The sequence below is a fragment of the Lactuca serriola genome, chromosome 3 (genome assembly GCF_051521515.1).
Source record: "Lactuca serriola cultivar US96UC23 chromosome 3, Lser_US96UC23_V15, whole genome shotgun sequence".
Classification (NCBI taxonomy): domain Eukaryota; kingdom Viridiplantae; phylum Streptophyta; class Magnoliopsida; order Asterales; family Asteraceae; genus Lactuca; species Lactuca serriola.
The window spans coordinates 200,544,747-200,567,321 of NC_136410.1; the positions used below are offsets into that span (position 1 = coordinate 200,544,747).

Genomic DNA, 22,575 nt, shown 5'->3' on the forward strand with positions numbered 1-22,575 from the left:
CGTACTCATCAGATTTGGGCCTTGCAAGTTTTGGCCTCGGTTTGGGCCATGTAGGGTATTTTGGTTCTTTGGGCCTTAGTGGGCCATCAAAAGTCAGTTAATGTGGACCAAGAAGATGTTGGGGCTTTGGGTAAGGCCCATTAGGGGGGATTGGGCCTAATTTAGTAAATTAGGCCATTAGTGGACAACTAGTGGGCTTGGAAAGCCTACATAGTGTTGGGTCTTGTTTTGGTATTGGGCCTTGGCTCAAATTGGAGAAAAGACAAAATGGACATGGTGGTCTGCATGGACCCCCCCCCCCCTAGTCAAGATTGTTATGTTGTGTAATGACTTGGTATTTATCATGTGATAGTTAAGGATTTTCGGTGGGATAGCGATTCGGGATTTCGATTCTTCAGTTCAGATCGGCATTGCGATGTGAGTTATCCTCGCTATATCAACAGGGTCTAAGACACCAAGGCCGACCCTTTATCTGAGTTGTATCTGGGTAATTGCATGATATGTTATTTGATCTGCTAGATCTGCATCCTGGTGGTCAGGATGGTGTTATGTTTAGTGACCTAGTTTAGGTCGGTATCCCGGTATATATGATGATGTTATGTTAGTGATCGGTTAGGTCGGTATCCTGGTTATAGGATGTTGCTATGTTATATGATCAGTTAGATCGGTTTGTTGTCTATAGACTGTTATGTGATTATATGTTATATGTGCACATGGTTGTTTGATTGGGGGTTGGGTTGAGGTGGTCATGCTTTGTGCTGATGGCCAACAGACCCAGCGCGGACCAGATAGACTGCAGGCCCAGGAGGGCACATAGTCAAGCCGAAGGCCCAGCGAGCGGTCTGGATAAGCTGAAGGCCTTGCGAGGTGATCCGGATGTGCTGAAGGCTCGGAGAGCGGTTCAGATAGACTGAAGGCCGACGAGGCGGCCCAGTCAGGCTGAAGGCTCATTATGCATACTGTAGACTCAGAGAGTGGACCAGGTGGACTAAAAGCCCGGTGCGGGCAGACCAGTCACACTATAGACTCGAGATGCATGGTTGTTCTGTTTGCTTATATGTTATATGATATGGTTATATCAGTATGTTGTTGGTATTTTGGGGGTAACTCACTAAACCTTCGAGCTTACAGTTTCAGTTTATTTTTTCAGGTTCAGCGGATGACTGAGGGAAGGTGAAGGCATGACCATACACTTCCTTGATTAATGATTATGATTCTAGGAACTCTGATGTTTAAACAATTTTGAAAAAAAATTGTAATAATTGAATCGTTTTAAATAATTTAAAAAGTTTTAAATTGGCTCAAATTTTATGGATGTTACACAAAGAATGAATCAGACAATCAAAAAATCAGACTCATGTATTAACTTTAAGTCCAGATGGTCACCACCTTTGTTGGGGTCCAAGATAATTGATACAAAGTCAAGAAAAACACTTGAACAAGACGAATAGAGACAAGCAACATTAAACGGTGTACATAAGACAACCAGTATCTCCTAATCACATATGAAAAGAGATATGAAAAGGGAACAAGAGACCCCTCACAGTGCTATTAAGGAGAAGCCTCGAAGGATCGACTCTATTTTTCTATTCTCTACGTAGGGTTTATCGGAGATGAAATCCAACCCCTAGAGAGTTATTTCATATAAACAGATTAATCGACCGAAGTTCAGCCTACTACAGTTCAATTAGATGTTCAAGAGCAAGCGACCAGAACAAGCAACACATGAACCAACCTGCAAGAAACCACAAAGAAACTCACAATACCAGAATCTTAAAGACAAGAACTGTTCCGGTATAAACGATAACAAGGAGGAAACCCTAAATCGAAATGATCAACCAAAAATCAAAGCAGTTTATGTAGATGATCCAAAGATTTCAAGAATCAACCTCTAGATTGAACATAAACTGTGAAGAACCAACACGAAAGAAAGGAGTTAGAAACAACCATTTATGACGACGTTCGGAGAAGAAAATCACTGATGAACATCGAAGAAGAAGAAAACGGAGCATGAAGCTCTGAGACCATGTCAAGAAAGTAAAAACACCAACACACTACTAGAAAAACAGCCTTTTACGACGCTCATTACGCGTCGTAAAACGCTCAGACGACGCGCAAATGCGCGTCAAGGAAGGCCCTGTCATAAAGAAAGATGACGCACTTTTGCGCGTCGTCTATAGACGACGCGCATTTACGACGCGCATTTATGACGCTCATTTACGACGCGCAATGCGTATCAAGGAAGGCCCTGTCATAAAGGAAGACGACATGCATTTTCATGTCGTAACCTTACGACGCGCGTGTTTATGACACGCATTGCGTATCAAGGAAGCCCCTGTCAAGAAAGGCCATGTCATAAATGAAGATGACACACATTTATGCGTATCGTAATTTTATATGTTTTAAAAAAAATATTTTTTTCTAGATTTACTAATTTTTGAATTAAATTTTAATTTAATGTCACTTAATAAATAAAATATCTTATACAAAAATACAATTCATTGCACAAAATATAATGTCATACAAATAATCGTTCCATGGAAAGATAAAACAAATCAATAAAAGTTATAACGTAAATTTACAAACTAATTAAATACAAGAAATATGAAAAACTTGAAATCTCTAAGATTAATAATTCTAGCAGAAGCTTCACGTGAGATACATACAATTGGACCAGTAAGCATGGATGTTCCCGAATCTACAATAGCAGCAGAAGAACACGTACACGATATCTTTTGCAAGAAGGTGCCTGTCCAAAACTATTGTTGAAGGTTGCCATGATAGCTGTTAAGATTTAAGCATAACAAGAAACCAATCAGTGACTATAATAAGCTAGAAAACAAGCAACTAATAAACAAAATAAGCAACTAATTAAGTCAAACTATGACTATGTATTGTTCATACAAGAAAAAGAAGGAAAAAAATGTTGATTTATTGTTGTTCATACAACACTCTCCAGACAACACTTAATTGAAGAAAAGAATAAGGCTAAACTTACAAAGAAAAAGAATTCAGGAAGAAGACAAGTTTGAAAGCATACAAAATAACATTTAGCCAAGCAAGTGTGATCTACTAGTAAACTTGAAAACGCAAAATTATGAGTAAATGACCTAAATACCCTCAGAATCGTTAATCATAATAACAAGTAACAGACCTTGTAGGAGGCAATGCAGAGGTCTGGCCAGATGGCATAGCATGATAAGCACCATCCATTGTGATATAAGGTGAAGCAGCTAAAAGCCCCAGCAGCACCAGTCAAAATAGGTAGCCTACAACAAAATTTCACAATTTTAACCATTTAATCACCTAACTATTATTATCTTAAATATTTATTTACTTATATATATTTAAAGTACCATCTCATTTCTGAATTCCCCATTCCATTGGGCTGAGTAACGTAGCCAAGGAACGCCATGCCAACAGCAGGAACTCCAATATTAGTTTATATATTTGTTCGTATCATTAGTTCATTAATTACAATATTATAATTTTGTAGGTTTTTCAAAGTATGATCTCTTCATAAAAAAACTATTGAAAGTAGGATTCTATAATAAACAAATAAATGAAAGTACCCCGCTATTTTTTGCATTTATCCCAGTTAACGATGAGAACTTACACTTTACCCCTTGATCCAAACAAACATATTTTTTTTCACAACACAAATCTTGTAGATATTTACCTGAACCAAAGAGATAAATATTGTTCCACAACCATTGGAGATTTTTATTTTATAAGACATGAACATATACTATAATCTCGAACTCCACTTACGGTAATGACCAAACTGCCCTTGAGCCAACATCAATCACCTCCAACCCACATGCTGCCACGTCAGTAGCAACAAGAATTGGAGTCTTCCGACTCTTAAATGACATCAATGCCAACTCCCTTTCCTATCAATAAAAAACAAAAATTAGAAATTAACTTTTATTCATTTTTTTAACTTTAACTCTAATTTTTTTTACCAGTTGTGTTTTGTCTCCATGAATTGTAGTAGCGGGAAAACATTATATAAATTAAAAAACTATATATTAAAATGATTCAAATTAATAAAATAAAATTAAAAACCTGGATTTCTCTAGGAAAAGTGGCACTGAAAAGCATTGTTTGTCTTCCAGGAGGTGGAGGCATGTCTATTTGTTCCACAATTTTTCTTATTTGAGGCTCAAATCCCATATCCAACATACGATCAGCTTCATCAAGAGCTAAATACCTTACCATTTGTAATGACACTTTTTCCCTTTCAAGTAAATCAACTAATCTTCCAGGTGTTGCCACAATTAAATCAACTAGCTTCATCTTTCTTTCCCGTTCTTCTGTTTCTTTGCCTTGGTGCACAAGGTGCAGGGGAGTAAATCTACACATTTAAGATAATAGAAGTAGTGAAATTAGTATACTATAAATATGATCTTACCCATTACTATGAAAAATTATTTTATCTCTATCAATAAATATCAATATCAATACCTACATCTCACATGAATGGTGTAAATGGAAGGGAAGAAGTAAGATGTAGGCAGCCCCTGGCCCCTGAGTGGATGATCTCTTTAACCTATAGGATAATGATTTTGTCTTCTCTTAGATAATAAATAATAACTACAATCCCATATACATTAAGACATGTATACTGAGTTTCTTGGACTTTGTTGCTCTTTCTGCAAGAACTTTCATATCGGTACCACTAGTTTGAAACATAAACAAAAGTCTGCCTCAGTTTCACCTATTGTGTCTCTGTTAACTAAACTAATGCAACTGAAACACTTGTACACCTCAATGAGTGAATATCACACATAGACATGACAACATCCACAAACACTCTATAAATATATGATCTCATGCATCACACTAAACTGGAAACAAGGTAAAATCAATTGAGTTCTTGTAGTCTAAAAATGATACTCAAAAAACTTGGAAAGATCTATACACAGCCATAGCAGGTACCTTGAGCTGTAAATTTCTCATCAACCAATGAGATGTCAACAAGCACCGATCCATTCTGTAGAAGGTTCCCAATTGATGAATTTAGCATGAATGATTCTAAAGGCGATCGGTACCCAGGACTCCCACTCAGAGTAATCTTCAACAAACTGCCATTTTTATGGGAGGATTATTCAATTTTCATATACTTGTGTGTGTATGTATGTGTTTCTGTGTAGATGAAATTGAAGAGAGAGAGAGAGAGAGAGAGAGAGAGAAGATTACCAGATGGGATGATTCTCAGCCTTACAAAGGTTTCGTGCTCTGGTTCTTTTCTAAGAATATCAGCAGAATGAAAGAAGATTAACTTCAGTAGATAACAGGATGAGTGTGGATGGGTCCGTTTATCATCATCAAAAAGCTCTGATCTTTCTGGTAGTATAGGACCTCCAGTCTCTTCTGAAAAAAACCCTAAAAAGACAAATCACAATCGATCCAATAATCAGTGATTTTGACCCAGGAGGGTTGTAATACTGATGATATAGAGGTGCAGAAAACAGCTTCAAAAGCGTCATCGTCTTCAGGGTGCAAAAACAGGAGAAGAAAAGTAGATAGACACCGCCGATTTTGCTTGGAGAGATGATCATTCGGTAGGAGCATGGCCGATGGGGAAGGACCGGTGGTCAACGACAAAGGTGAGGAACGAGATGTTTGATGAGACCGATAAGAAGGAGGTCAGGAGTAGCGGAGAAGCGGATCGGAGAGGAAAGAGATGGACCGAGATGGGAGAGTCGATTTAGAAGATGAATGATAGAAAAAAGGTAGAAGGCGGGTTTTCAAAAATTTGGGGATTTCGTTTCCCGTCTAAACGCGCGTTTCATTAAAATTATAAAGCGACAGGTACAGAGGACGCGCGTTTAAAAAAAGTGCCCTCCGTGTTTTTAATTTTTTTTTCTTTAGACACTAATCTAAGGGCACGCAATAATGCGTGACGTAAATTATTAAATTTTTTGAAGAGATGACACTATTTTAAGATCACTCTCTTTTGCGTAACATAAATCAGCGCGTGTCGTGGTTTGCACGTCGTTAAAGGCTGTTTTTCTAGTAGTGACAATTCCCAACTTGAATAGTTTATTCACTATAAACATGTTCGATCATACATCAACTTACAACTGAAACCTCTCTACATTCACACTCACACTCACACTCAGATGATTACATAAACCTCAAGATCAATCTCACAAAAAAATAATCTTTAATTCTATCTAACCCTAACATAGAGAAACCTTAATACTGGGAAACCCTAACACGAGAGAATAGAAAGAGTTGTATACATATTACAAAATGAACGAATGATCACAAATGAGAAGGAACAACACATTAAATACTTTGGGTAAACAGCTCCATGGAGCAACCCAAGATCCGCGCATCAACCCGAAATCCTGCATGATAAATACACAATACACCCAACACTAATACGCAATATACAAACCTTACCCTCTTTAAGAATTAATGTCTAGTTTGATAATAAGGACATATTTCAACATTTCTTTATCGACGATTCTCGCAAGCACTACCATTAGAGGCCGATTTAGATGCCGCTTAACCCTAGCCAAGAAATCCTTTGTTGCCGATTCAAGTATTTCGACATCGGTTGAAGCTCTTGTTATGGGGTTTTTGATCGTCAAGGTTATACCCTGTTTTGAAATTCTAAATATATATTCTCAAAAATTGATGCATTCATCAATGATGCTTACTGATCTTTCCTTGATATGTTTTCACTGATTCCAATATGATGCGCTCATGATTCTCGACATATTCCCATACTTTTCATTTCTATACCAAATTTGTCCATATCAGATTCGCTTTCAGGTACATTAGTTTATTTTGGATTTGTGGTTAACAATAGTCTTTTTGTGTGTTCATGTTGAATCAGTGCTAAACTTTTTCTCTTTTATCAAGCTTATACAATGGATTGATAGTCATATTGTTTATAATCAATATTAAACATTAATTCTAAAGAAGAGGTGGTCAAATAAAAGCAATAAGTACTCAAAGAAAGTAATCCACGCACCCATATATTTGCATGTAGAGAAATCTGCTGACATACATACTTTGCCTTCCCCACAAAATTCATCATGGGTTTTGATTATCAATATGTAATTTACACGCAATAACTATTAAAGAGTATTATTATTATATGAACGAACTATGCAGTAGTGGCAAGGATAAGTACTATGGTGGATTGACCTACTTTTTTTTTAATAACAAGTTATATAAAATTCAAAATTGTGACCTACCTCAAAAAATTAAATGAACCACCTTAAAGATAAAAAGATATATAAATCATATTTTCAAAGTTCATAATTTATAATAGCCTAATATTCTTTGAGGTATAATTCAATATTTATAGCCAACCTTCTATCTTTATAACCATCGAACCAATTTGTCATCACCCGTAAATATTTTACTTTGTTAACTATGTGAAAGTTAAATAAATTATGTTGAAATTATATCCATGACCATCAAAAAGTCCACGACAATTATCGTGTGAATTGATAATTGATACTTTAGGTGTAGGTTTAATTGCAGTAGTTGTTTTTATTTTTTTTATTATTTATTCATTGTTAATATTTATTTTATGAGCATCAAAGCTATTAAGCTTTTGTTAATATTTATCCCTCCTTGAATACAATTGTAAGTACTTAATTTTTCCCTTATACAATTCGACTAGATCCGAACCCACAACTATTATTTTTTATTTTCTATTGGTTTTATTTAAATACTGAACCATATAGTTTTACGTTCTAACTCGTCTTTATATCCAATGAGCTCAAGTTTCTAATTTCTTGTGGTGTATACATCGCATTTTTAACTACAACATTTTTTACCCATTCAAATTACAACATTTTTTACTTCCATATAAACCTACTTTTTTTCCTAAGATATTATTGTTAGCATTATTAGTTCAGTTACTCTTTAATGATAAAAACGGAGAGAAGGTGAACCACCATACTGCTTATGTGGTAACCACTCATTTTCCTAGTTCAACTTATTCGATTAAAAAAAAAAAAAAAAAAAAAGTTATCAGTTCAACTTCTGTGATTACAAAAATGGTTCAACTTATGTGATATCATTTTAACAGTTTTGTGCCATTTTTTATTTCATTATTCTTCACATAGTATAGAGTTGTAAAACATACTTTTAATGATGTTTACTTTGTCATGTATAAACGAACAAGGCACAAACACGTGAATGCAAACCAACTCAAAGCTTTGGAGACACTCCCTCTTTGTTATCCATCTTGACGTAAAGGGATATTTCAAAAAAGGAGGGGGGTATAAGGGATAACACAACATTATGCATAAGTGTCATTTCTATTTTTTTTAAAATTGTAGAGCTGAATAAAACAACATTATGCAAGTCCATACTGTACATGTCATTGTATCCCGAGAGATGCCACCATTATCCTGGACCACAGTAGCAATTCGGTTGCCCTGCTCTTGCTAGCAGCCTCGTTGCCCAACTCTAGACAACAGCCTCATCGCATAGCTTTTGCCAACATCCCCGTTGCTCGGCTCCAGACAGCAACTTTCCTACCTAGCTCTCGCTAGCATCCCTACTGCACAAGTTCTCCCGATAGCCATGTTGCATGATCTCACAACATTTCAACCCACATTCCATATGAAATTATCCATGTTATGTTTTATTTTGCACAATTATATTAGTTATGAACTCAAAGTGGATAACAAAAATGAAAACAATTACAAATCCCTTGACTTTGACCTATCTTGAGTCTAATAATGTCTGAAGGCCTTAACCTAATAACCAATATATATATATATATATATATATATATATATATATATATATATATATATATATATATATATATATATATATATATATATATATATATAACAGAGACGATAAATGGTTCCAAAAGCCTTTGGCTTTGACCTACCTATAGTATGATGACCCAATGCCTCGACCCAGTAACCACCATATAAAAAAAGGGGTGGATAACAATAATGAAAAACGGTTCTAATGCCCATGACTTTGATCTACCTAGAGTAAAACGATCGAAGGCCTCGACTCAATAACCACCATTGTAAACAAACTACCTACCAAAAATGACAAACAGTTCCAAAGCTTCTGGCTTTGACCTATCTAAAACTCAATGGCTTGAAGCCTTAACTTAATGACCAACATAGTAGCCATGTTGCAATCATGACTACTTCTTAACTTATATCTAAGGGAATCAGGCACGAACTACTACTAACTAAGGCACAAAGTTGCCATTATATTTTTGTTTGGACTGATCAGTCGGGGCTAAGGTTCTAAAAAGCTTGTCATGGCTTCAAGGTTTGTGTCTGCTGTCAAGCTTTACCAAAACGCCGCATTAACTCATATATATGTATAAAATAGAATAATAGTTGAAAATACATATAAAATATTAATTATATACAAAATTGTCGCATCAAGTCACGCATTACAAACGACGTAACTCGCTAAGGCTCGGAAAAGCTTGAGGCTTAACATTACCGCCATGTCACGCTTTACGCTATTTAGAACCTTGGTCGGGGCAGATACACAAATTGGTTAATGTTAAGCCCAATTTTGCTAAGTTGCAAAAGATTTATAACCTTCTCCTCGAGTTGCTTGACTTCTTAGCCTAACTCCATAGTTTACAGTAAGCTTTTTAATCATGTCTTGCGAAGGTTCAAAACCTCAGCATGGAGTTGCATGACTTCTTAGCCCAACTCCACAATTTACGGTAAGCTTTTCAGCCCCATTGAGTAAAGGCTCGCAAGGTTCATATGATCGACACATCAGACTAGGGGACTTGATGAGCATCCACTATACACTTCTCCCCAAAAAGATGGCTCTCTCTCTCAACCAAGAGAAACCATCTCCATCCTCACATACATATCTAACTTGATCGTCAGAGCCTGCTCTTAGGGCACAATCCATGGGGCGGTTCTAACGATTTTGTTACCTGGTGACAACATGAATCGATTCTTGAACTCGCTAATGGCACCATTCTGTGATCTACGATCCATATCCGATATTAAGACCCGATGATCCGATTTTCAGTTCGCATCATAGTGAATAGTTAAAAAACTAGAAAAAAAATTACATAATCGCTCCCCGTGCTTTACAAAAAGTCATATGTTGAGTCCCTAACCTTTTTCTCTTGATGAGATGCTTCTTATGTTTTCATTTTATTTTGTGGTTGATACGTAGCTCATGTAAAAAGAAATTTATACCTTTTTCATTGTAGTTAAGAAATTTTCACTAATTTAATTAAACACAACAAAGAAAATAAATTAACCCCCACCCCACCTAAAGCCCTTCCATTCATTTCTAGTTTTCCTCCTGCCACACCTTCCACTTATCTTCATCTACCTTTCTTCATCTCCTCCAAAGTTGAACCATGTAACACCCGTATTCCAGATTGATTAAGCATTTTGTCGTCAATGACTAAAGATGAAATTTTGAAGAAAATTTTATGCCATGACGTGGTGTAAGGATGCCCACGACGTGGCCATGCTGGAAAGGGATACGTGTTTTATAGAGCCACCACGACATGACGTAAGGCTGCCAAAGCATGGTAGCTGTTCAAGCCTAATCCCACTTATTTTTAGGGTTTCTCCAATATTTAAGCATCTTAACCCCCATTCTACGTCATCTTCTTCAGCCTCCATCCCCTTATTTCGAAACCTTAGCCTCTCTTCCATGGAAATGAGCTTGGTAGCTTGATCTTGAGGTTAATGTGTCTTTTGGTGAAACTTGAAGAGGAAAGAAGTTCAAGCCTAAGCCCACGTATTTGTAGGGTTTCTCTAATATTTAAGCATCTTAACCCCCATTCTAGGTCATCTTCTTCAGCCTCCATCCCTTTATTTCGAAACCTTAGCCTCTCTTCCATGGAAATGAGTTTGGTGGCTTGATCTTGAGGTTAATGTCCTCTTTTGGTGAAACTTGAAGAAGAAAGAAGTTCATCTTGATGCAAGGAAGCAAGGAGAAAGCTTAGATCCAACATCTTCTTCACATTTCTGAGTTATTGGAGGTATTGTGACATCCCCATTTTCACTGCCAAAAAATATCATGGTTCTAAACAGCGTGCCATGGCGCGAGGCGTGGTGTAGCCATTATGAAAACATCCAAGATTGGTTTGTGAAGCGTGGCGCCCAAATAACGTTTCAAGGCGCGCCTTATCGCGTTATGGCGTGAGTTTTTTTCAAGGCGTGAGTTTTTTTGTTTTTTTTGTTTTGTTTTTTTACCGGGCCTAAAATAAATGAGTTTTTGTTAACTTTTTTCTATCAGATATTAATATAACACTTCTAAAAACTTCATATATTTGATAAAATTCAATAATTATATGATTTATATCTTTTAATGTATATAATATAGTCACGCCTTGAAAAACGCCAAGGCTTGTCATGGCTTAACTTTTAACTTGTCGTCAAGTCGCGCCTTACGTTATTTAGAACCTTGAAAAAGACCGATTTTGTTTATGCTTTATGAAAATCAGAGTACATTTTTTAATAAAAATGTTGCGGAATTTGTTCCCAGTAAAACATGATAAATACGTTACCAAGGCATTTCCAAAGAAAAGTATTTTTATTCATTTTAAAACATTTGGGATGTCATAGTCAATACATAAACATAAGCATAATAGAACTTACATTCATTATCACTAGTGATTTATATCTCTATAATCTCTCAGTGTAATGTGACTTCATATCAACAAATGTGATATAAATAAACTGAGTGGGTCAGGTTGGGAACCTGGTGAGTACATAGGATTTTCAACCCATAATAATATAATTATTATGTTTAATCTTCAAACAATTAATCAACCCAATTATCCATCCCCATTATCTTCTTTACTCTTAAGGATCTACCCTAAAAATCAGTTATTCCTCGTTCATTTATTCCTAAGGATAATCCTAGGGAATTGGCACGAAGTCCATCGTCACCGGGTTTAGGCACTAAGTCTGCATAGTCGCCAGGGTTTATATAACAGGCACTAAGTCTGCATAGTCACCAGGGTTTAGGTACTAAGTCAGCATAGTCACCAGGGTTTAGGCATCAATTCTGCATGATCGCCAAAGTTTAGGCACTAAGTCTGCATAGTTGTCAAGGTTTAGAGTACACCAGGTGAACACATCGTTCACAACACCTACAGGTTGCGAGCCTGCTAGTGTTCCACTGGACTGTCTAGAATAGTCTGTGGTTGTCATCCATACTCTTCTAGATGACGGGTCCATCATTTGGGTAAAAGGCTTCTCTCATTGTTCACCTCTCACCCTTATCTCATGGTCTATATCACCTCTCATCTCATCATCCGACTCATATTTCATTTACCCATGTTTTACCCAACATATTTTGTAGATATAAAATACATATACAATTTAATTCATTTGAAGCATGTATAAAATCGTTCATCCAGCATAGACAGCAAGTATTCAGATAATATGCACACATAGCACGTAATTTATATAAAATACTTCGTATCGATGTGTAAGATGAAAGTAACTATGCACTCACAGCACGTAATTTATATTAAATACTTCATATTTATGTGTAAGATGAAAGTAACTATGCACTCACTTGATAAGGTGGTGACGCGGTTCTCGGATAGCACTTCGTTTACTTTAAAACAATTTCTTTCGACAAATCCTAGTACCATTACCACTAGAGTTTAGTCTAATGTTTTACCCAGACTAATTAATAGTCTAGCTATTATTACTATTATATAAGCGTTAAACAATACTCTTCACCCGCTATGTACAGACAGGGGCCAGACATGAAACACCGGAGGGCAGGATCATTTTGGCATATAGCACTTCTGAATCCAGCAACCCAAGCAGCCCTCCAAACCAAATTCCCCGTACCGCGAGTGGTTAAAAAGATATTACAACAACACTTATATAACCCATAATAATAGCCCAAATAATTACGATAAGGTCCTAATAACGTTACTATAATTAATTAAAAGTTATATTAAAAATAGCGTAGGTGTAGCTCACTTACAGCGGGTTTTCCTGAAAATCAGGTTTCCCTTGGAGCAGCGTTTCCAAACTGAAAGACCCTTTTTCTTGGGGCATCCGGGAGCCTCGTGGCTTCCTTCGGGTGCTAGGGGTTTACCTAGGCTTAGGGGGGTTATGGGGCTTAGAGAGAGAAAGATAGGGTGAAAGGTGTGAGAAATATGAAGGATTCACCCTTTATTTATAGGGATTTTATCGTAGAGTAGTCTTTAAGCTTCGTCAGTATCTTCTGCGTACGAGCTCCGATTTCTAAGTTATTTATATCCACGCATTGTTATTTACAAGTACTATAACTTTCATTAAGACCCCGTTGGCTAATTCTCATTGTAGTTCAGAGTTACAAAATTGCATCGAATTCACCACGCTTGAAGAGTAGAGACTAAGTTTCGTCCATATCTTTCTCATACGAGCTCTATTCTCGACATTCTTTATACCCATGCGTTGGTATTTATGAGTACTACAACTTTCATTTAGACCTCGTCGGTTAATTCTTATTCTATCTCAGATTTACAAATCTGCATCGAATCGCTGCGCTTGAAGAGTAGAGGCTAAGCTTCGTCCATATTTTTCGCATACGAGCTCCATTTTTTACTGTATTTTTATCGTTTAACTCTTATTAACAATATCTTCGTTTCTCATTTAGATTATTTTGGCTAAAAATCGACCAATCTAAAATTCGAATTTCCAGGTTGTTTACTGTTATGCTAAATCTTAGAAAAATCATAATTTTCTCATACGAAGTCAGATTTGGACATTCTTTTTATGCACACTCTCGGTTTAAAATATACTATGACTTTCGTTTAGATCGCTAAGGCTAGAAAGTATTTTATCGTAAATTCACTTTTTACGATTCCCCGTGTCGTGTCGGTTTTGCCGTAAAACTTCGACGGGTCATATCTTCTTCGTTATAACTCGGATTTCGGCGTTCTTTGTATGTATGGAATCCTTGAGACATATTCTACAACTTGGTTAAGATTATTTATTCTAAATAATCTTTTGTCAAAAACTCATTTTCGACACTTATTGCCTCTAAATTAACTAGTCCGGATCTGTGGGCGTTACAATTATCTCCCCCTTAGGATGATTACGTCCCGGAATCATCAAAGAAATATGACTATATAATGATTCCATACGTTATCTCTTCATCCTAGGTAATAATTGTAACCTCTATGTTTCTTCGAACGGGTATCTGACTCTTTGACTTCTTGACTGCAGGCGGTGCTTGATCTTGCACCCGCACTCTGTCTCGTATTAGGATTTCAATCATGACCTTCCTGTCACATAATCATCTTAGTCAGACTCGATTTGATATGACCACTAGGGTCAAATTAACAATAATCTTCTTAGTCATTACCGAAACAATGGTAACGACAGGCATGAACAAAACATAATCAACTACTAGTGCATTGGTAACCTTGTGACTTTCCCTGATCCAAGCGTGAGTCATGTGCTTCCGGTAGTATAGGCCTCAACTACCTTTCACACCTACTCATACTCGTCCCAAATATTGTCTCACAGTTCTCCAAGTTATTATCACAAAAATACTTTTAACACATATAAATGTGTCCAAACAATCATATAATTTTCTCTAGACTCTACTAGTACTTCTTCCACGCGTATCTTCAATCATCAATTCTACTTCAAATCAGTTAGTGATGGAAATGTCAGACGATGGGATAACTTCACGGATTATACCAAAAATCTTTCTTTCTACTAATCGAAAGTGTACTTCTCCCGTACTAGACGTATTATTTATTAGACATATTCTAACGGCAAGATATCATTCTTACACTATCTTCTGATAGGTACTATTCAGTATCGTAAGCCTTCTCATTTCCTCCATTTACTCAATTCACTACGAGTCCTCATCATGATGTTCTGCACATCAGAGCATTCATTTGGTGTATCGAGACAAGAATAAAGATAGAGGAAATTTTAGACTCGTATTCTTCCTTATTACCTCGAAAAATTATATACCAGTTCTAGTATCGTAATTAAACGTTTAGAAATCTGAACACATAAAATTTCAAGATCCGGTCGGCAATAGACCATAGATCCGATCAAACAATAGCATAAAGCATCACAAATTATTAAGCACATAAAAGCATGTTAGGCATCCTCCCTAAATAAGCTACTACTTGTGTCTATTCAGGTGTTCTACCTAAAATATATTAGACACACTCCTCACAATCATCGCTTGGAATTATAAGTTTAAGTCTAGAAATAAATCCTTATTCCTAGTTTATTTAAACTAATGCTCTGATACCAACTGTGACATCCCCATTTTCACTGCCAGAAACGACGATTTTGTTTATGCTTTATAAAAATCAGAGTACATTTTTTAATAAAAATGTTGTGTAATTTGTTCCCAGTAAAACATGATATATACGTTACCAAGGCATTTCCAAAGAAAAGTATTTTTATTCATTTTAAAACATTTGGGGTGTCATAGTCAATACAGAAACATAAGCATAACAGAACTTACATTCATTATCACTAGTGATTTATATCTCTATAATCTCTCAGTGTAATGTGACTTCATATCAACACATGTGATATAAATAAACTGAGTGGATCAGGTTGGGAAACCTGGTGAGTACATAGGATTTTCAACCCATAATAATATAATTATTATGTTTAATCTTCAAACAATTAATCAACCCAATTACCCATCCCCATTATCTTCTTTACTCTTAAGGATCTACCCTAAAAATCAGCTATTCCTCGTTCATTTATTCCTAAGGATAATCCTAGGGAATTGGCACGAAGTCCATCGTCACCGGGTTTAGGCACTAAGTCTACATAGTCGCCAGGGTTTATACAACAGGCACTAAGTCCGCATAGTCACCAGGGTTTAGGTACTAAGTCAGCATAGTCACCAGCGTTTAGGCATCAAGTCTACATGATCGCCAAGGTTTAGGCACTAAGTCTGCATAGTCGCCAAGGTTTAGAGTACGTAGTCAGATTTGGACATTCTTTTTATGCACACTCTCGGTTTAAAATATACTAAGAATTTCGTTTAGATCACTGAGGCTAGAAAGTATTTTATCGTAAATTCACTTTTTACGATTCCCGGTGTCGTGTCCGTTTTGCCGTAAAACTTCGACGAGTCATATCTTCTTCGTTATAACTTGGATTTCGGCGTTCTTTATATGTACAGAACCCTTGAGACATATTCTACAACTTGGTTAAGATTATTTATTCTAAATAATCTTTTGTCGAAAAGTCATTTTCGACACTTATTGCCTCTAAATTGACTAGTCCGGATCTGCGGGCGTTACAGGTATGAAGTTCATATCTTGACCTTTGTGTTTCTTGTTTGATGTTTGAGCCCATTTTTGGATGTTTTGGTCCCATTCTTGGATACTCTTGGAATTTGAGGAACTCCAGAGCTTGATATGGTTTTCTCATGGTCATGAACTTCTGAGTTAGTGAGGAAAAGGTCTTAGCTTGAGTGTTATTGATCTCATGTTTGAGTTTTGGTCATATTAAGTGCTTATTAGACTTAGGGCTCATGGTTTTACGTTTGGATGAGGTACTAATGGATAAAGTTGGAGACGTTATCCATTATGTCATTAAGAAGGAGTAGATCTGAAGTTTTGGATTTAGATCTGTAAGGATTAAGTGCCTAGTGAAGAAATGGCACTTCAGACAGTTCTTATGGCGTGGAGAAGGTGACCACAACATGGTGGAGTTTGAAACCTCGACTGTTTTTTCCTAGCATGGTCACGACGTGGCCAAGGAAGGCCACAATGTGGCAATAGTCTGCATGTTGACTGTTTGACTTTGACCATTGAGCATTGAATTTTTGACTAGTTTGACTTTTGGTCAAACTTGTGTAGAATCGAGTATTTGAGCAATGATTGATTTTGGTTTGGCTTTAGGAAGCTTGGGTTGGCTGTTCTATTGCTGAGGTAGAGATCAAGCTTCTAATGAGTAGTTCAGGTGAGTCTCTTCACTATACTTGTTGATTGAACGCACCAATGCCGGCCCACTAGATTATGTTTATAGGATGATGGTTGTCTTTGTGATACTTTCAAGGAAAGACCATGGGGTAACCCATGACACTTGTATGTAAGACCGGGATTTAGCCCTCGACACTGCAAGGAAAGACCATGGAGGTAGCCCATGACTCTTGTATGTAAGACCGAGATTTAGCCCTCGACATTGCAAGGAAAGACCATGTGGGTAGCCTATGTCACTTGAATGTTTGGTATGTGGTATTTTGGGAAACTTACTAAGCTTTGTGCTTATGGTTTTATGGTTTAAACATTTGCAGGTACTTTAAGTTTTAAAAAGAAGAGTCTGACTTGATCGCACTACATCCCCTGCAGATTTATTCTGCAATGATTATTTATGATTTTACTCTGATGTTTTGAGAATACTTTTATTCTAATCGTCTTTTGAGATAATGTATGAATGGTTATGACTTATTTAAAATAAAAATTTTACTAGGTATTTTTGGGACGTTACAAACTAGACCTACCACTTTTTTTTTGGAACAACAAATCTAATCTACTCCTACAATACTCCTAATTCTCCACCTATGTCTCTCACGGGACTTGAACCCTCGAGCTCAAGGATGGAGGGCAACACCGGATACCGCTGGGCCAAAAGCCCTTTGGTAGACCTACCACTCACTTTCCTATTTCCTTTCGCTACATTGTTACTTCTAATAAACAAGATTCTCTCTACCATAAAATATGACATATTAAAGGTTTCATCTCTATTCCCCACACACATGGATTTATCTTTGCCATTGTAATCACCAACCTTTAAAAATTGTAGAAAACTAGATCTTTGACCGAAATCTAAAATCAATCCTAAGAATACGATTTTGAGCACTCATGCCTTCAACAACTAGATTGATGACTCATCGGTTTGATAATTTTTCAACGTTAATAGTTTTTATAAAATTTGTAGTTTTGAGGACTCGTCAATTTTATTAGTTTTGTGTACACATCAATTTTATTAGTTTTAAGCACTCATACATTCAACAAACCTTTACTTTTATCAGTTTTTGTGGACTCATCATCTATCAGTTTTTGAGAACTCGTCTTCGATGAAATTATGTTTAGGTTTTGATATTTCTAAGTTTTTATTGTAGGTTTTTTATATGTTGTAGTTTTGATTGTCAGTTGATTTATCAGCTTTGTTATCTTTATACATTTTTAATTGCATGATTTTGATATGATCAGATTAACTTGAAAAATAGTCATTTTAGTTACAGGTTTATGATCTCCCATCCCTCCTCTCATTTTTAGGTTTTGAGGATTCATCTTTTTCTTCTAGTTATGTAAATCTGTACGATTCATGTCACAACATTGCATCATTTTGAATTCTTTACTTTATCTCACTTTGCGGTTTAGTTTAGTCTGGAATGAGTGGTGTCATGAAAATTGCACTCCCTTCACTACCACATAAGCGTCACGCCAATTTTTACCACAAAAGTGCGGCTCTTTGCCACACCCAAGGAGTGGTGCCACACTTTTTTTAATAATTTAATTTAAATTAAACTTCACTTTTAATAAAAAAAACATAAAATTTCATTGCTTCAAAAAAAACATTGCATTGCTTACTTAAAATTAAAAAAAAACATCAAATTAAAAAAAAAAAATCATACAAACAAAAAAACACACACATGAAACGATTAAAATAACTTTAAAAAACACAAATGAAATAATGAAATTATACTACATGAAGTCGTCCTCAGAGAACTTGTCTTCTGAGTCGTCCAGGGGATCTAAATTGAGGTTAATGTGTTCCACAAATTCCGTGCAATGATTGTGAAATATTTTAGTGCGAACATATCTCTACTCTTCTATCCATGTACTTGTTGCAACCAATTTCTATTGGTTGTATATTGGGGATGGTTTCTTGCTCGTCATACGCACATATCGCTTTTTATCCGTCTTCAATAATCATATTATGCAATATGCCAATATGATAAATATATACATGATTTCTTGAAGTTTTTCCTCGTCTAAATAAATTATTGGTTTTTTTCACTATGTACCAACGCTTCTTAAGAGATCCAAGAGCCCGACTGAGATCCTTCTTAGCTCTTTCTTGAACTCTCTTGAATTTTTCCGTCTAGAACCATGTAGACATGAAAATGATTTAACAAACACAACATACTCAAAATAGATCTCATCAACAAGATAACAACCATACTTATATGACGTTATATATACATGAAAAGAAGAATTTGGTGCAAATCAGTCATATATGTTATTAAATGTAAGTAAATGATTAAGAATATTGATGTCGTTAATCGAACCAGACGAACAAAAAAAAAGTTTTAAATCTATATATCCTGAGTGCGGTCAAACCACATACCGTATGAGATGCTAATTCTGACTCTCTTTAGGTTGTATGAATATATGATGACAACAAATCGAGGAACTAAAAAAACAAGAATAATGTGGTGTGATGGTGGGGTCTATCTAATTTTTGGCTTTTTGTAATTAAAAGAAATATAAAATAAAGTATTAATATAAAAAATTAAAATGATACTATTCACATAAATTATAATAAAGGAGAAAATTTATGAATTTTATAAATCACATTAATCATTTATTTAAAAAAAAGATATTTCCAGTAAAGACCTAATATTTTCATCGATTTGACAAGAAAGTCCTAAAATTTATTTTTTTGACAGTAAAGTCCTAACTACCAGCGGTTTTTGACGCTTTTACATTTTGCCGTTTAACTGGTAATTAGGATTTTTTTGTCAAAAAAAATAAATAAATAAAGTTTACAACTTTCTTGTCAAATCGTAAATTAGGACTTTACTGTAAAAAAGAAAATTAGGACTTTCTTATTAAATTGTTGAAAATATTGAGACTTTAGTGTATATATCTATTTTTTTGGTTAGAAATTTTATGATATGATAGTCTTTAAGCATAAAAGTTATTGAAACATGTTCTAGTTAGCTAGATCTTATTGAAATTCTTAATCTTTGCTTTTTGTTAAATAATTTGTTTAATCTCAACAAAATGATATTGAAAAAATAGAGATAATCAAGAAAATAGAAAAAATCAGGGTTGGGGTTGTGTTGGTTTTCTGTGGTCCTACAAATGGAGAACTAAGAAACCAGAAAAAAATCGCCTTCTTACCCCTTCTCCACATTCTCACCGAAAGGCATTTTTTTTCCTTTTTGTTAGTTCTCCATTTTTAGGACCGTAAAAATCCAACATAACCCACAACCTTGATGTTTTCTTTCTTCTTTGATTATCTCCATTTTTTTTCAATATCGTTTTGTTGAGATTAAAAAAACTATTTAACAAAAAGCAAAGATTAAGGATTTCAAGAGGATCTTGCTAACTAGAACATGTTTTAATAACTCTTATGCTTAAAGACTATCATATCATTAAATTTCTAACAAAAAAATAGATATATACACTAAAGTCTCAATATTTTCAACAATTTGACAAGAGAGTCTTAAACTTTATTTTTTGACACTAAAGTCCTAATTTACGATTTGACAAGAAAGTCGTAAACTTTATTTTTTTGACAAAAAAATCATAATTATCGGCTAACTTGCAAAAATGGGTAACAGCGTCAAAAACCGCCGGTAGTTAAGACTTTACTGTCAAAAAAATAAATTTTATAATTTTCTATAAAATCGATGAAAATATTAAAACTTTACTTATATATCCTTAAAAGATTTACAAATAAATCTAAAAACTATAAGAATCCATTTCATAGTTTTGCAACTTTTTTTTGGGTGGGCCTAACCATACCCGGCTCATTGTAGCGTGATTTATCAGCTGAGTTGAGTATTGAGAGAGGGAGAAAGAAAGGGATAGAAACACAAACAGAGTGAAACAGAAAGAGGTGAACGAAGGCGGAGAAACAAAAATGGATCCAGACGCTTTATCGAAAGCATTCGTAGATCATTACTACTCGACGTTCGATAACAATCGCGCTGGATTAGCTAATCTGTATCAAGATACTTCCATGTTGACCTTTGAAGGCCAGAAGATCCAAGGCTCTCAGAACATCGTCGCCAAGCTCACCTCCCTCCCTTTCCAGCAGTGCAAACACAGCATCACCACCGTCGATTGTCAGCCATCTGGACCTGCCGGCGGTATGCTTGTTTTCGTCAGCGGAAATCTCCAGCTTGCTGGTGAACAGCACGCTCTGCGATTCAGTCAGGTATTTCTTCAAACACCTTGTCCGCACAACTTTATTTCGATTGCTTTAATCTGGATCTTAATCTGTGCTTTTGATTCATAGAATAGTGAGAATTTAGGGTTTACATTACAATCCTAATTGAAAACGGCCTAGATGTTTTGTCGTTGCTTGGAGAGCTTCGATTAATGCCCTCAACTACAGATTTGTGACGATTAATACAGTTTCACTTTGATCATCTTGACAACATTCAACAAATGTTTGTGTTTAATTTCAACCACCCCACTTTGCTGTGGTGCGTATACACTTAAATTCTGAATCGCAACTCTCTCTTTGTTAAGAACACTAGTAATATTGAGCTCTAACAGCTTTCCCAAACTGATTTCTTACAAGATTGTAAAACATATCCAACTCTCTTAAAACTCACAAGACTTATGCTCACTGACATGAAAGGGTTCTCTAGTGTTACAGAAGTTGGAACTTTCAAATTTCCAATGTTCATAACTTTATGGAAACTATTAGGCTGATCAGTTTTTATGTTTAAATCACTTATGTCAACAACATTTGTAACTCCTTATTAGCATTGCCCTATGTTTATCAACTCCTAAATCAATGATCCAAACATTTGATTTTACAAGTTTTAAGACAAGTTTGTGGCATTACTGTATGCCACATATCTTTTAATTGTATTCATTAGGCTATTATACTTATATTTGTTTTCTCATTACACCATTTTGGTGGATTTCAATTGGGTGAACAGGTATTTAATCCTATATGGCATCCATGTGGATTTTTTTTTTTTTTTTTTTTTTTTTAAATTCATGAATTGTAGAAAGTGTTTGTTGAAGAATTTCTGATAGTGGCTGATTTTTGATTCAGATGTTCCATTTGATGCCGACACCACAAGGAAGCTTTTATGTGTACAATGACATATTCCGCTTGAATTATGCATGAGAAAAGGTGTCATATTCAAACCCCAAGTGTGTTTTTTAGATTTTCAACATCCATTTCTTGTCAAATTTCAAATATGCTTTTTTTTTTTAATTAGAGTATTAAGATGATAAATCAATCATTTTAGTCTCTAGATGTTGCTTATCTTTCTAAACTTGAAGATTATGTTTGTTTTCATATGAAACTTGTTCTTATAATTCTTATCATTTGTGGTCTTGAATCCTGGGATTTGGTTGAAATTGGAATTGTTTACCATTCTAATCATGTGTTTGAATGTAAATGAATATGGAGTTGAATGCTTGTTGGAATGTAGAAATCCATTTTAAGGATGAATTTCAACCTTCCAATAGATACCATGGAACTCAATTCCTTTTTTTTTTTTTTTTTTTTTTTTTTTTTGGTAAAAGCTTACAAATTCCATTCAATTTAGGCTATGTTTAAAAGGCTAGCTGGAAAACTAGCTGGTAGCCTAAAAGCTAATTGATACTTGAAAAGCTAGCTACTCTTGAAAAACTAG

At 35.3% G+C, this 22,575-nt stretch overlaps 1 protein-coding gene across 1 annotated transcript; it reads left to right on the forward strand.

Annotated features, from left to right (window-relative positions):
- Positions 1-20,745: 20,745 nt before the first annotated feature.
- LOC145093507 (nuclear transport factor 2B-like) lies at positions 20,746-22,264 on the forward strand. Its single transcript, XM_079031648.1, has 2 exons — positions 20,746-21,131; positions 21,987-22,264. Exons 1-2 carry the CDS (start codon positions 20,835-20,837, stop codon positions 22,059-22,061), a joined length of 372 nt encoding a protein of 123 aa, XP_078887774.1. The 5' UTR covers positions 20,746-20,834; the 3' UTR covers positions 22,062-22,264.
- Positions 22,265-22,575: the final 311 nt, after the last annotated feature.

Coding starts and splice junctions, on each gene's coding strand:
- LOC145093507 (XM_079031648.1), top strand. CDS start 20,835: ATGGATCCAGACGCTTTATCGAAAGCATTCGTAGATCATTACTACTCG. Junction 21,132..21,986: donor ACGCTCTGCGATTCAGTCAG/GTATTTCTTCAA, acceptor TTTTTGATTCAG/ATGTTCCATTTGATGCCGAC.